A 12439-nucleotide genomic window follows, 5' to 3' on the forward strand; every position below is an offset into this window, starting at 1 on the left:
TTAAATCTTTTAAATGGAAAATTTCCCCCCAAACAGTACCCTGTGATGGCAGCAGTCCTGTTTGTTCCTGGTTCCATTAAGGCGGCCCTTCTCCCTGCACCATTAATTCCCTCTGAGAATCGGTGCTGGTGCAGGCAGCTGATGCGGGATGTGGCCACCAGAGCTTCTCTCCCTGCAGCTGGAGTGTGGCTCCTTCTTTAGGGCCTTCCCAATTTAGCAAGTTCTAGTTCATTCATATAATTTTATGTACTAATTGGTGACCGAGAAAAGGAAACTCCATTCTGAATAAAATGAGGTAGTTTTGCCCTCCCATCCAGCCTCTTTCTTTTTGCTTTTCTGACTTCAGGGCAGGGTCAGCTGGGGTCCTGTGAGGCTCCTGGGGAGCAGACGGGGATGTTGACTAGGCAGCACTCAGGCAGTGAGTGTCAGCCTTGTTTTAAACATTGGCTGACATATCTGCCCCATCGACTGACGGCATTGTTAGGGGAGAAAATAAAATGCTGCCTTCTGTAAAGGACTGAAATGGTGGAGATCCAGACTGAGCTCACGGAACTTTCCTGTTAAAAGGTAAAATGTGAGCATTCCCTTTTCTGGTCTAAACTTTTGGAAAGGAACTTTCCCTGGACAACTCAGTCCAATCACTGGTGGAAGTGCCTCAGCATGGGGCATTTTGGAAAGTACAGGCAGTCCTTAAATCAGGAATACATCATGATCTAAAGGCTCATCTGGAAGTTGGCTATTTGAAACACAGAATAAATTTCATTTCTCTCACAGAAAAAATATTACAAATGATGACTAGGTTTTGGATCAACCTAAAAACGTTATTTATGTGTTTTTTTTAAAAAAATATATTTTATTGATTTTTTACAGAGAGGAAGGGAGAGGGATAGAGAGTTAGAAATATCAATGAGAGAGAAACATCAATCAGCTGCCTCCTGCACACCCCCTACTGGGGATGTGCCGCAACCAAGGTACATGCCCTTGACTGGAATCGAACCCGGGACCCTTTAGTCCGCAGACCGACGCTCTATCCGCTGAGCCAAACCAGTTAGGGCGATGTGTGTGTTTTTGTTAATCCTCACCCAAGGAAATTTTTCCAATTGATTTTCAGAGAATGGAAGTGAGGGAGGGAGGGGGAGAAGGAGAGAGAGATAAAGAGAGAGAGAGAAAGAGAGAGAGAGAGAGAGAGAGAGAGAGAGAGAGATATGAGAGAGATATATCGATTAGTTGCCTTCTGCACATGCCCAGGTTTGTGCCCTTGACTGGGAATCGAACCCACCACCCTTCGGGGGGTCTCAGACCTATGCTCTAACCACTGAGCAACACTGTCCAGGGCTAAAAAACTTAAAATAACACTAAATAACATTCTAAGTTATTTTAATACTGAGCCCATCTAAGCTATCAAACTACAATGCTAAGAACACTAGCACCTCTTAAATATTTGTCTAATAAGCAAATTTGTCCTTCTTGAACTCCTAATTTACATATTCTTCTATGTATTTCTCATTCAACAATCACTCATTAGCATCTTTTACGTTTCAGTAAGGCACTAGGCACCAGGGATCCCAAGATGAAGTGTCCATTGGCACTAGACAGATGTGAAAAGATCATGATAACACAACCTCATGATAACACAACCTGCTAAGTGCAGTGATAAATATACCCACGGAGTATGATGGGGGCCCAGAGAGGATGGATGAGAAGAGAACTGGACTGAAGGAAGAGGAGGAGCTTACCAAGTGAAGGATGGAATGTGGGCAGAGGTGTTCTTTGCCTCAAAATATCCTCACATCTTCCTGACTTATCTGTGTGGCACCCTACTCAGATCTGCCTTAGACATTCCCTCCAATGGCTTCTCAAGTGCCAGATGGCCTGCCTCCCCCCAGTCCCCAGACAAGTCTCCACTTCCTCATGCAGCTGTTCTCAACTTGGGGTACCCAGGGCTGAGAGCCCTGCAGTCTCCCAGAGACATCTGCATTTTTGAATTGACTTGGATTTACTGGTACATACTACAGGAAATTACCGAAGCAAAACATCCGCTCCACCCCTCCAACAAATGGTTTTCATTTCTGAATTCCCTTTAGTGTGCTTCCAATCAGCCATATTTTTATAAATCACAGAATTTATAGAATTTTGCATTCTGCCTTTTCCAATCAGTAATATAACATTCGTCCCCTGTCACTTATGTTTTGTTTAAAGTGAAGTGATTTTGCATATAATTTGGGGGGACATAAACGATGCTGCAGTGAACACCTTCACGTATAACCCTTGGTCGGGGCGTGTTTGTTAGGGAAGGTCAGGCGGTGTTGCACAGCCAGGAAAATGTTTATGATGTGATGTTGTGGCCGCAGGAGAGGAATCCAGTACAAAGGCTTTACCAGCCTCTTTCTTCTCCCTCCCTCTCTGCTCCTGCTCTTTAACCTCTCCTGTGCGCGCGCGTGTGTGTGCGCGTGTGTGTGCGTGTGTGTGTGCGTGTGTGTGTGTGTGTGTGTGTGTGTGTGTGTCCTGCTTTATCAGCTCATTTGCATTAGAGGCAGTGTCTCACCCATCCTGAATCTTTCCTTCTCTTTCAATCCTTATTCAGTAGCTGTAGGTTGGACTGGGGCAGCCCTGGAGACCTTCCCTGCTGGGCCAGGCCCCATTCCTGCTCCCCTTAGAGCTGGCTGGTGTCGATGGCAGGGCACCCTGACCAGAGTTAGCCTCAGCTAGGTCCCGGCCACATCTTTGGAATGGGGCCATGCAGTCTTTACAGTCACTCAGCACAACTCCTTTGGGACTGGCACAGGGATGCATATGACACTTGTGAAAGGAACTAAGGAATTTGCCGATATCTTTAAAATAGGTTGGAGTAGCCCGGTTGACGTTGCTCAGTGGTTGAGTGTTGACCTATGAACCAGGAGGTTGCGGTTCGATTCCTGGTTGGGGCACATACCCGAGTTGCGGGCTCTATCGATGAGTCCCTCTCATCTTTGATGTTTCTGTCTCTCTTTCCCTCTCCCTTCCTCTCTGAAATCAATAAAAATATATTTTAAAATAGGTTGGAAGTAGATTTCCGTAATGGACATTTTCATGGGCACTAGTTGGGCCATATTTGTTTATTGTTGCCAGACTATCATCTTGCTTTTTCAGAGGAAAAAAATCTAATTTTATATTCTTAAGTCAGAAAAGACTGAATTGTTTTCTGATCCTCAGAGAAAGGGGACATTTGTCTCATCCAAGTATGTAGTAGCCGAATGGTATGTGTGCAGCCTGTGTGTGTCCTGTGTCCTCCGTGACCGGGGAGGATGGCCCTCCTCACTCACACGTAAGTGGAGAAGGCCTTACCTATCTGCTGGGAGGAACCTCTGGGCCCAAAGCAGCCCTCCATTCCCCTCCCACCCGCACTGCCATCACAGGTCTTCCCAGTGTTCATTCCTGTTGAAATGCAAATACTCATGGACGGGAGATAATGAAAGCCTTTGTGTCTTATCATTTATCTGGTAAACCTAGCTTGGAAGTGAGGGCCTGGGCCAAGGTGAGTAATGATGGAATGAAAGTGACCATTGGGAGGCAACTTGCAGTTCATTTAAGGCCAAGGTTCATGAACATGGCTGTCTATCCCAACTGCCAGGTGGGCTTCCTAGGAACATATTCCTAGACCTTCACCCGGACCTACTGGGAGGGGATAGATTTGTCTGTATGGGAAGCGGCACCACAGAGGCACCCATCTGAGTTTGAGGCTACGTGATCCAGGCCAAGTTATGAGCCCTGTCCAGTAACCTGAAAATGGAATAAAACTACCTACACTTGTAGGGTTGGAAGAAGGATAAATAAGGTTAAATGAGGCCATTTAAAGACTCAGTAGAGTGCCTGACTCACTCTCCATTTCTCGGATGGGAAGGCCAAGCCCTAGCAAAGTGACAGCACTAACATAAGTTACCCAGCTCTTTCCTGGCAGCACCTCCCCCCGAATTCTGGTCTCCTCCACACTGTTGATGGAGAAGGTGGGGAAGAGGAGGAAGAGACTCTCTAAGAGGCTGTGCTGTATGGGGAAGGGGAGCTGAGAGCTGAAAGACCCGGAAGTCTATGGATGGCAAAAGTGAAAGAGGATACAGAATGGCAACAGATAGGTAAGTCAGACAGAGAAAGACAAATACTGTGTGATCACATTTATGTGTGGAATTGAAACAAAACAAAACAAAACAAAAAAACACACCGAGCTCACACACAAACAGATTGGTGGTTGCCAGAGGTTGGGGGGTGGGGAGTGGGCAGGACTCTGCAGAGAGGAAAAGGTGCCTTGTCATGGGCACTGTCCTGTCCTCATGGTGTTTTCACAGGAAATGCAAGTGTGACCCCTAGTAAAAGTCAGAGGTGTAACATTAAAGGTAAAATCTGTAATGTGGTTGACAGATGTGGCTTTAAGTGCTACAACTTTTGTAGCGGTTAGACTATACCTTAAACTATGTTTCCCAAATATAGTTCTTCTGACTGGGTTCCTGATAGAAGTTGGCTGTTAAATGGTGCAAGAGGCTACTTTAGCTGGGAGCCCAGCATCAGTGTTCTATTCTGATCATTGAGGACAGATTCCAGAAACTGGGCAAGGAGCTGGCAGAGCTGGAGTTCTGTGAAAATTACAGCTTCTCACCAGAATCCTTGTCAAGACACCTTCTACCCTGTCTCCACACAGAGACTATACGGTATTTCCACACAACACCATTGGGGTCAGCAGAGGCTCCCAACCTGACCCACAGCAACATGGCAGAGATGGAAGAGAAGGTTCTCGCCGGAAACAGAGTGGGTGGTACCAGCTAAATCACCTGGGCCTTGGCAATGCTGCTCTGGAGGACACGTTATCTCTGAACCATGGAAGGAAGTGAGACCTGCATGTTGTCTGATAACATCTGCGTAAATGCTGGAGAATGTCAGCCAGCAGCCGTGAGAATGCACCTTGCAGACCTCCAAGTCACTGTCCGGCTGCTGTGCTCTGAAATTCATTACCACATTTCGCTGTTGCAATAACTGAACATGACAGGATCCCTGTGACAGGCTGGGTCCTGGGACCCACAGGCCTCCTCTGAAGCTGACGCTGTCAACCCTCTTCCCCCGCAGCAGCCTTGCCAGGCCTTCCTTAGATTGCTGGTCTGGGACGTTTCCACCCAACCACCCATCCTCGCTCCTTCGCTGGGGCTCAGGCTTGCATTGCGGGGCCCCAGACTTCACCTCTCCCATTTTCTCTCACGCGGGCGCTTCCCCTAATCACTCTGTGCATGTTTGGTTCCATCTTGACCTCTGTCTTGGAAGACCTGAGCTAACATCAACAGCAATTTCTGTTTTTATCTTAGCTGACACTTCACCTTTCTGACAACAGATGAAAATTGATATCCCAAATGTCTCTGCTCAGCCCAAGAAAACCCTCCTTCCATTTCAAAGTCCAGACAATACTGACTCTACCCTCTCACAGGGAGGGCTTCCGTGGTGACAAAGCACACACGGAATAAAAGAAGGCAAGAGCATTTGTCTTCACACATGTCAAATGGCAAAACAGGACTTCCATTCTTTTAACTATTCATCTGCTGAAGCTCTACCCCAAATCCCATCTAGCCCTTTCTCTGACATGAGGTACAAAGTCTCTCTGTGTCTCCATTTTGGGACAAGATGCATCATTTTCTTCTAATAGCAACCTCTTTTGGTAACTGGAATGTGTTGGGCTTTTCCTCCAACAGACCAGGAAGGTCAAGAGATAATTCTAGAGACGTCTTTGGGGTTCCTAACTGTAGAACTCATGCAGACACTTCAAATATAAGGACCCTCTCAGGAATGAGTAGTGGCTCCAAACAGGGGCCAAGACAGGCTGTTTGATCCTATTCCTCACCACCCAATTACAGCTTCCTCACACTATTAGTCAGCAAACTAAGTCATGGGCACAATTACGTTCCCTCACTGGCTTCATTGTGAGGCAGGATAGTAAGGAGCCAGGAAACTTCCTCGGTGAGTGGAATGGAGAAGTTGAGACAGATGGCTGATTCAAACTGGCCTCATCCAGCACCCTGACTCTCTGCCTCCTTCTCTCTCGCATGCCCACTCCCTTAAGCATTAAGCCCTCAGAACATTGAGGTTCTGACCCGCATCAAATAATCTTAGGAACAAAGCCTCGGGTCTGTTGACCCCAGAGACAGAGTTTAGGTTAAACTGGAGATAACATCTAGGTCTCAGTTGTGTTTTCAGCTCCAGGCCCAGAAAAGCAGCAAAACCGGATGAAGCCATGCCATGGCTGATACCAGGACCAGATGCAATGACTAATGACCCCCTGCATTAGCACTGACCAATCACAACCCTGAAAGGACACACCTGGAAAGCTGATGAATATTCTATTGAGATCCTTCCCTGAGACCTCCCCCAAAATTCCTGCATATAGAAAACAGATAAAAACGCTTAACACTTGGAGTGCGGGTGAATTTCCCGCCAAAATATAAGATGGCTCTGTCTTTTGGTTTTGTTCCATCCACCAAAAGGGTGGATTACAAACAAATATTTGGTAATACGCAGTTACAATCTTTTGCCTCAGTAATTTGCCTCCTGAGCCCACACAACCCAGCAGGCTCACCTCTTCTTCCTTCTGTGACTTTCTTTCTAAAGGGCCAACGCGGCCACACTTAGGTTCCACTATTCCTCACATTTCAAAGGGCCAAGGCAGCTCCGCCCAGGCTCACTCCTGTTGCTATGATCTTGTCTCTTCTATTTTAAGCCCTTCCTTTGTTTCACTGTCCCCACCTTTAGTAAACGTACTTTCAAAATCGCCTGGACTTGTGTTGTGAAATTTTTCCTGCACAAAGTCAAGAACCGAGAGGCCAAATTGCCAGTAATAACTGTCCTATTAACTCCTACTAGCAGCTATATTCCCCAGCATTTTCCTTTTAATATATACAAGTGAAACCCACAACTTCATATGCCAGGTATTTTTGGATTTTTACTTTCTTGGAAACATGACAATTTGGTTTATTTTCTATGACTTTCAGTGGTCCTGTGGAGCTCAGAGTACCTCTTCCCAGACACCCATTTCAACATACCTCCGGTCTGTGGGGTACATTTCCACAGTGACTACATCCAGAGAGTTCCAGGCCGAGATGGTCAATCCGTTGTACAGACACAGCATACCTATCATCATGGATTCGCTGGTGCCAAACCAAAGAAAGAAACAGCTAATCCCCGAAAGCACCATAGAGCCACCTGTCAATGAAGCAGACAGAAGGCTGGGATGTTTCCCCTCATCTTGGTAGAGCAAAGACCCTTGAGTCTTCAAGGTCTCACAGCAACACAGATCCCACGGGGAAGCTGCAGACTGGGTTTGGCAAAGCTCAGGTGCAGGTTTGCTCACCTGGATGAAAGGTTTGCCCCTCTAACTGCCTTCTGAACACAGCAAGCATGAAATGCACATCATCAATTATTCAGCTACTTAAGTGGAAAAGTATACATTAGTCACACATAATTAGTTTTCTAGGCTGTGAACTCATGGAAGCTGCTCAAATGAAATGTAATTAGACATAATTTTCACTAAGATGGTGTCTTAATGAAAGGTCTGAAGGGATTTCTCTCACCTCTGTGGGATGCAGATCCCTAAGGGGGCAGAGGGCACGTGGGAAGTGGGCTCCCTCTAGGTGGCAGGGCAGCTCCTTTATTTTACAGGACACGAAGCACTTACCCAGCATCGTCAAGCGCCCGATTCTGTCCATCAGGAGAGCAGACACGATGTTCCCCGGTAACACCGCCAATGTTCCCAGGAAGTTGACAAAATAAATCCAGTAGGCACTGTAGTCATCATCAAAGGTAATCTGGCATCCCGTTTTATTGTGAAAAAAGGAGCAGTTTTGAAATTCACTGTCAATGAATTTGTACTCCTCGAAATCTGTGGACATAAGGAAAGATAATTCATCAAGCTCTTAATAGTTATATACCAGGATAAGAAAGCCTATGGAGAATACGGAAAGGAATCATGATACTCTACTCTCCTTGAGAGCTTCAAGGCCGGGGCTGGTTTGACTTTTAGTATCTTTGCCTTGACAAAGTGCAAGGTCTAGGACTTTACATTACAAAGCATGGTTGGCCCTCCATGTACACGGATTCCACGTCTGTGGATTGGAAAAAAAAGTATGTTGTTGCTGATGTGTACTGTATTGCAAGGCCCATGATGGATGCATCTGTACTGAACATGTACAGACATTTTTTCTTATTGTCATTCCCTAATAACACAGTATAACAACTATTTATATAGTATTCATATTATATTAGATGTTATCGGTAATCTAGAGATGATTAAAGTGTACAGAGGATGTGCAGAGGTTATGCAAATACTACAGTATTTTATATCAGGGGCTTGAGCATTCATGGATATTGGTATCCACCGGGGTCCTGGAACCAATCCCCCTAGTACTGAGGCACAACTGCAGAATGAGGGAATACCTGTGTTGAAAAAGGAATAAGCTAAGTTAAAGAATCCAGTTACCCTCCGATTTCTTTTGATTAGCCATTGCTAATTTCGTTACTTGTTTACTCCTTTATGATGTTAGTTTGTTCTAATTATCATGTTATAGAAGGACTATCATTATAGGGCTAATAGTTTCCATACAACAATTACCAAAAACAATTTGTTTCAAAATATGTATGAATCAGCCATATGTTTGCCATCTCTGCTGACTGTAGTTCAGACATGCTGACTTAAAGAAACACCAGATTTAGAAGCCAAGATTATCAAAACAAATAAACTACAGGTTAATGCTTTGCTTTAAAAATTATGCACCAAACCATTTATTTTTTAACTTTGAACTTCTGCAAGTCCCATTTGCATTACATCTGACAAAAACAAACAATACACACGTAACTTTGATCTGACCTGATTTAGGGAATCTGTTCATTTATACTTTAATCTCCATTTCCCCTTTAAGTCTCTGCCCACACTGTGACATGCGTATCCCATTTCTGCCCAGCGCCAGGCCCTCTGAAGAGGCCTCAGCAGGACTAAGTAGCACACCTACCTGTGTGGTCAAAAACAGTGTCAATAAATGTGCAGTTCTTGAAGTAGGTGTTGACTGAAGTCACATCCTCAAAAGTGCAGGCCTTAAAAAGCGAATCCTTGAAAGTTACAGATTTGAACTTGACCCCGAGGAATCTGCTCAACACACACAAAAAATTCCTATCAATGATTGTCCACCAGGGTTTAAAGGTAAGTCAAACAGGCTTAGTGATGGGCTGCCCCTCTGTGGACACTCTTAATTACAAAGGACATTGGTTTCTGGGTTTTCTAATCTCTTAGCTTTTCCCCCTTTGCCTCATCCAGCCTGTTCTTTGGCTATCCATTGCTTGCCAAGATTATTTCCTATCCGAAGAAGAGGTGGCATTCAAGATAACTTCACTTAGCCTTTTGCAATGTTGGTAAAAGATTTTTTGTGGGGTAGGCAGTTGCAGGTAGAAATATTGGAGATTACTTGTGACTATTAATTCTTTATTTTTCAATCCTATCTTCTTGTTCCTTCCCATATGCCTTTATTTGAAAATTCTCTATTTGGGGTTCATGGCTCTAACTGGAGGACGTGCTCCCATACACACTTTTAAAGGGAGTCTGTTCCCCAAGCCCAAAACCCAAGGTTTCTTCATTCCAGTGTAGGGATTATCCTGTAGAAAGGACACGAGGAATGACTGACTCAGGGGTCAAGAAACTCATAGCCACACTCACTCCAAGAATATTTCTCTTCTCAGAGCCAACAGTTATTCCTTGAACCAAATAGAATGATGCGAGCTCTGCTTATTTTTGGAAATGTGTAGAATGATGAAACCTGCTCATACACAGTTTTGGTGCTAAGGGGGAAACTCTAGTTAGTAAAAATGATAACAGTCATAATGATCCTAACATTGTAGAAGAATCTATGACTCAGATCTGTCTGTGTTGATAAGGATCTCAGGAGACATGAATAAATGTTCAACAGTGTCTCAGTAATTTATTAAGAGAGCATGAATATATACTTATACAGTCACCGGGAGGAAAATGCTTATTCAACCACGGAAGAAGTTTTGATATCAAATGCCACTCCTATTAGGGTCAGAAAGGGACTGATCCCAGAGCAATTCACTAATTATTGGGTAATACTTTCAAAATTGTTCTCACTCTAAGGATTGACTGTGCATTGTGGTGTAACAGAACAACCGGCTTAAAAAATAATCTTATGTCAATCCCCTGCTCTAGGGGTCCAGAGAAAAACCATCTAAACGGTAAATTTACCCACTTAAAGGATGGTAAATAATGGGACATTTTAAGATTATCAATTTTTCAGAAATGGAACTGAATTTAGAAAGGGCAAACAATTTTTTGAATGGGTAGTATATACACAGAGTACACCTGATACAAAATAAAAAATTTAGAAGGGAAAAAGTAAGTTTTTTCCGACCTCTTCTCAGACCACCCCGTTCTTTTGTGTTAGTTTTTTGGGTGCTCTCCAGGAGCATTCTTTATGAAAAGTGCTAGCAAATGAGACACGTTATTCTACAACTTGCTCTGTCTCCTGGTAGTCTACCTTGGACTCCATATCAGTGCAGAAAGAGGTGCCATTTATATGCTGAACAGGAAAGCTATTTTTTAAAAAATGAGTTAGCTAGTGGTATTTCAAATTTCCTTGAAAAAAAATTCTACCACTTTCTAAAATAAATATATATTTTATAAGGATTTCAGTACTATTAAAACTATTAACCATTATATTGCTAATGTAAAATATTTCTTAGTCATGATTGAATACCCATCTTAGAATTTTAACAAATATTATTAAAAATATGACTGTCAGAAATACAAACATGCTAGAAATTTCTAATGGAGTAACAGAATTTTTTTTTTATCCTCAGTGAAGAAAGAGGAAAAGACAGAGAGAAATTGTGATGTGAGAGAAACACATTGATTGGCTGACTCCTGCACGAGCCCCGACCAGGGCCTGGGCTGGGGAGAAGCCTGCAACCAAGGTGCGTGCCCTTGACTGGAATCGAACCTAGAAGATTTCTTCTCTGAATTAAATAACCCAGCTAGGGCAAGTAAGAGTATTTTTTTTAAATAAACAAAGTACATTTCAATCTAGAATTACAGAGCACTTGACTCTACGGGTTCTGTGGGAACCAAGTGCAGCTCTGAGTTGGGGTGTCGTATGGGAGAGTGCAGGTGGTTCTATGTGGCTGGGATTAGGCTTAGGCCCCTCCTTGAATTGTCAGTTCAAACAATTATCTCCTGCTGGCAATTCTCCTTTTCATTACAAACCATAAACATCCCACAAATTCTTTTTCATCTTCCAAATTGGTTTTTTGCCCTGGGCAACTTTGATTATTCTAGCTTTTTACTTTTATCGTTTTTGAAATTAGGACAATTTCCTAAGAATGATGTAAACCATTGGAACTCACAGCAGCGATTATTTGCTCAGACAACAAATAATGGATGTAAATGAGGACCTTGTCCGTTCTTTGCTTTCCTGAAAGAATGAACCAGAATCTTTCTGAGCCAGTTCTCTGTGCTCATCAAGAGGCATTCCAGGTTCTAGTCTCAAAAATACCCTTTGCTAACGCGTTCTCTATTTCCAAAGCCCCAACTTTGGAGAATCATTCCTGTTCTCTAATTGAAACTCTCAATGTAACCTCAATTTTTGATTCAGCATCATGGAGAAAGAAGAAATTCTGAAAAACGGTCCCCTTTTTCAGGAGTTGAAGACAGGCAACAAATTACACTTCAGATTTCTTCTCTGAATTAAATAACCTTATAACCCATTTTATTTTATCATACTCCTCATTCTTTTCTTCTGTGACTTATTTTCATTTTTCTCTAGGGTCTCTCTAAATTTTCATTTCATAACAGTCAATCCCACTACTTAATAAATGCAAAGCAACTCAGTTTCAGAAGTAGTTTTAAGTGAAGTAACAGATCCCTTTTCTGTAACGCCCATTTGGAAGTATTCATATTCAGCCAGAAATGACTAAATGTACAAATTAAAAAACAAAACTAAAATACTACACATATTTCAGTGCAGTGAGGGCTAGTAAGAAATAAGTTTTTGTGAACAGATAGCATACTAAGTTATTTCAAAGTTTCTGGACCTGCCATTGTAGTATTCCATTCCGGTATGAATCTGATTTTCCATTGTAAAGTTAATACTGAAATTGGCATATTTCTCTCTCGGCACATTTCTAGTTCGTAATGCATATTCATCCGATTGCAGATGTTTAATGACATCAGGGAACCAAACAGATAATCCATAGTACCTGCAAAGACAAAGAAATGCGAGTTTGTAAAGGTGCCAGCAACGAGAGGCGATGCACGCCTGCCTCCCTGACATGCTCAGAGAGGTAGCGGTTCCCAGAGAGGTGCTCTGATGATGACCGGCTCCCTGAAACATTATGAATCATCACGCTGTCATCTGTGCTGCTCTCTCCCCACCAC

At 43.4% G+C, this 12439-nt stretch overlaps 1 protein-coding gene across 3 annotated transcripts in view; it reads right to left on the reverse strand.

Annotated features, from left to right (window-relative positions):
- SV2C (synaptic vesicle glycoprotein 2C) overlaps positions 1-12439 on the reverse strand; it is a 159177-nt gene that overhangs the window by 20791 nt on the left and 125947 nt on the right. For 2 of the 3 annotated variants that reach the window (XM_023750573.1, XM_006081311.3), the window contains exons 9-12: positions 12097-12261; positions 9012-9145; positions 7682-7885; positions 7050-7209 (exon numbers count right to left, since the gene is read on the reverse strand). In XM_023750573.1, the coding sequence (XP_023606341.1) occupies positions 7050-7209; positions 7682-7885; positions 9012-9145; positions 12097-12261 (663 nt within the window). Of the gene's footprint in view, positions 1-4203; positions 4338-7049; positions 7210-7681; positions 7886-9011; positions 9146-12096; positions 12262-12439 lie in introns of those variants that run through there. The other variant, XM_023750577.1, reaches the window with a different exon arrangement.

Source organism: Myotis lucifugus, unplaced genomic scaffold (assembly GCF_000147115.1).
Source record: "Myotis lucifugus unplaced genomic scaffold, Myoluc2.0 scaffold_0, whole genome shotgun sequence".
NCBI classification, from domain to species: domain Eukaryota; kingdom Metazoa; phylum Chordata; class Mammalia; order Chiroptera; family Vespertilionidae; genus Myotis; species Myotis lucifugus.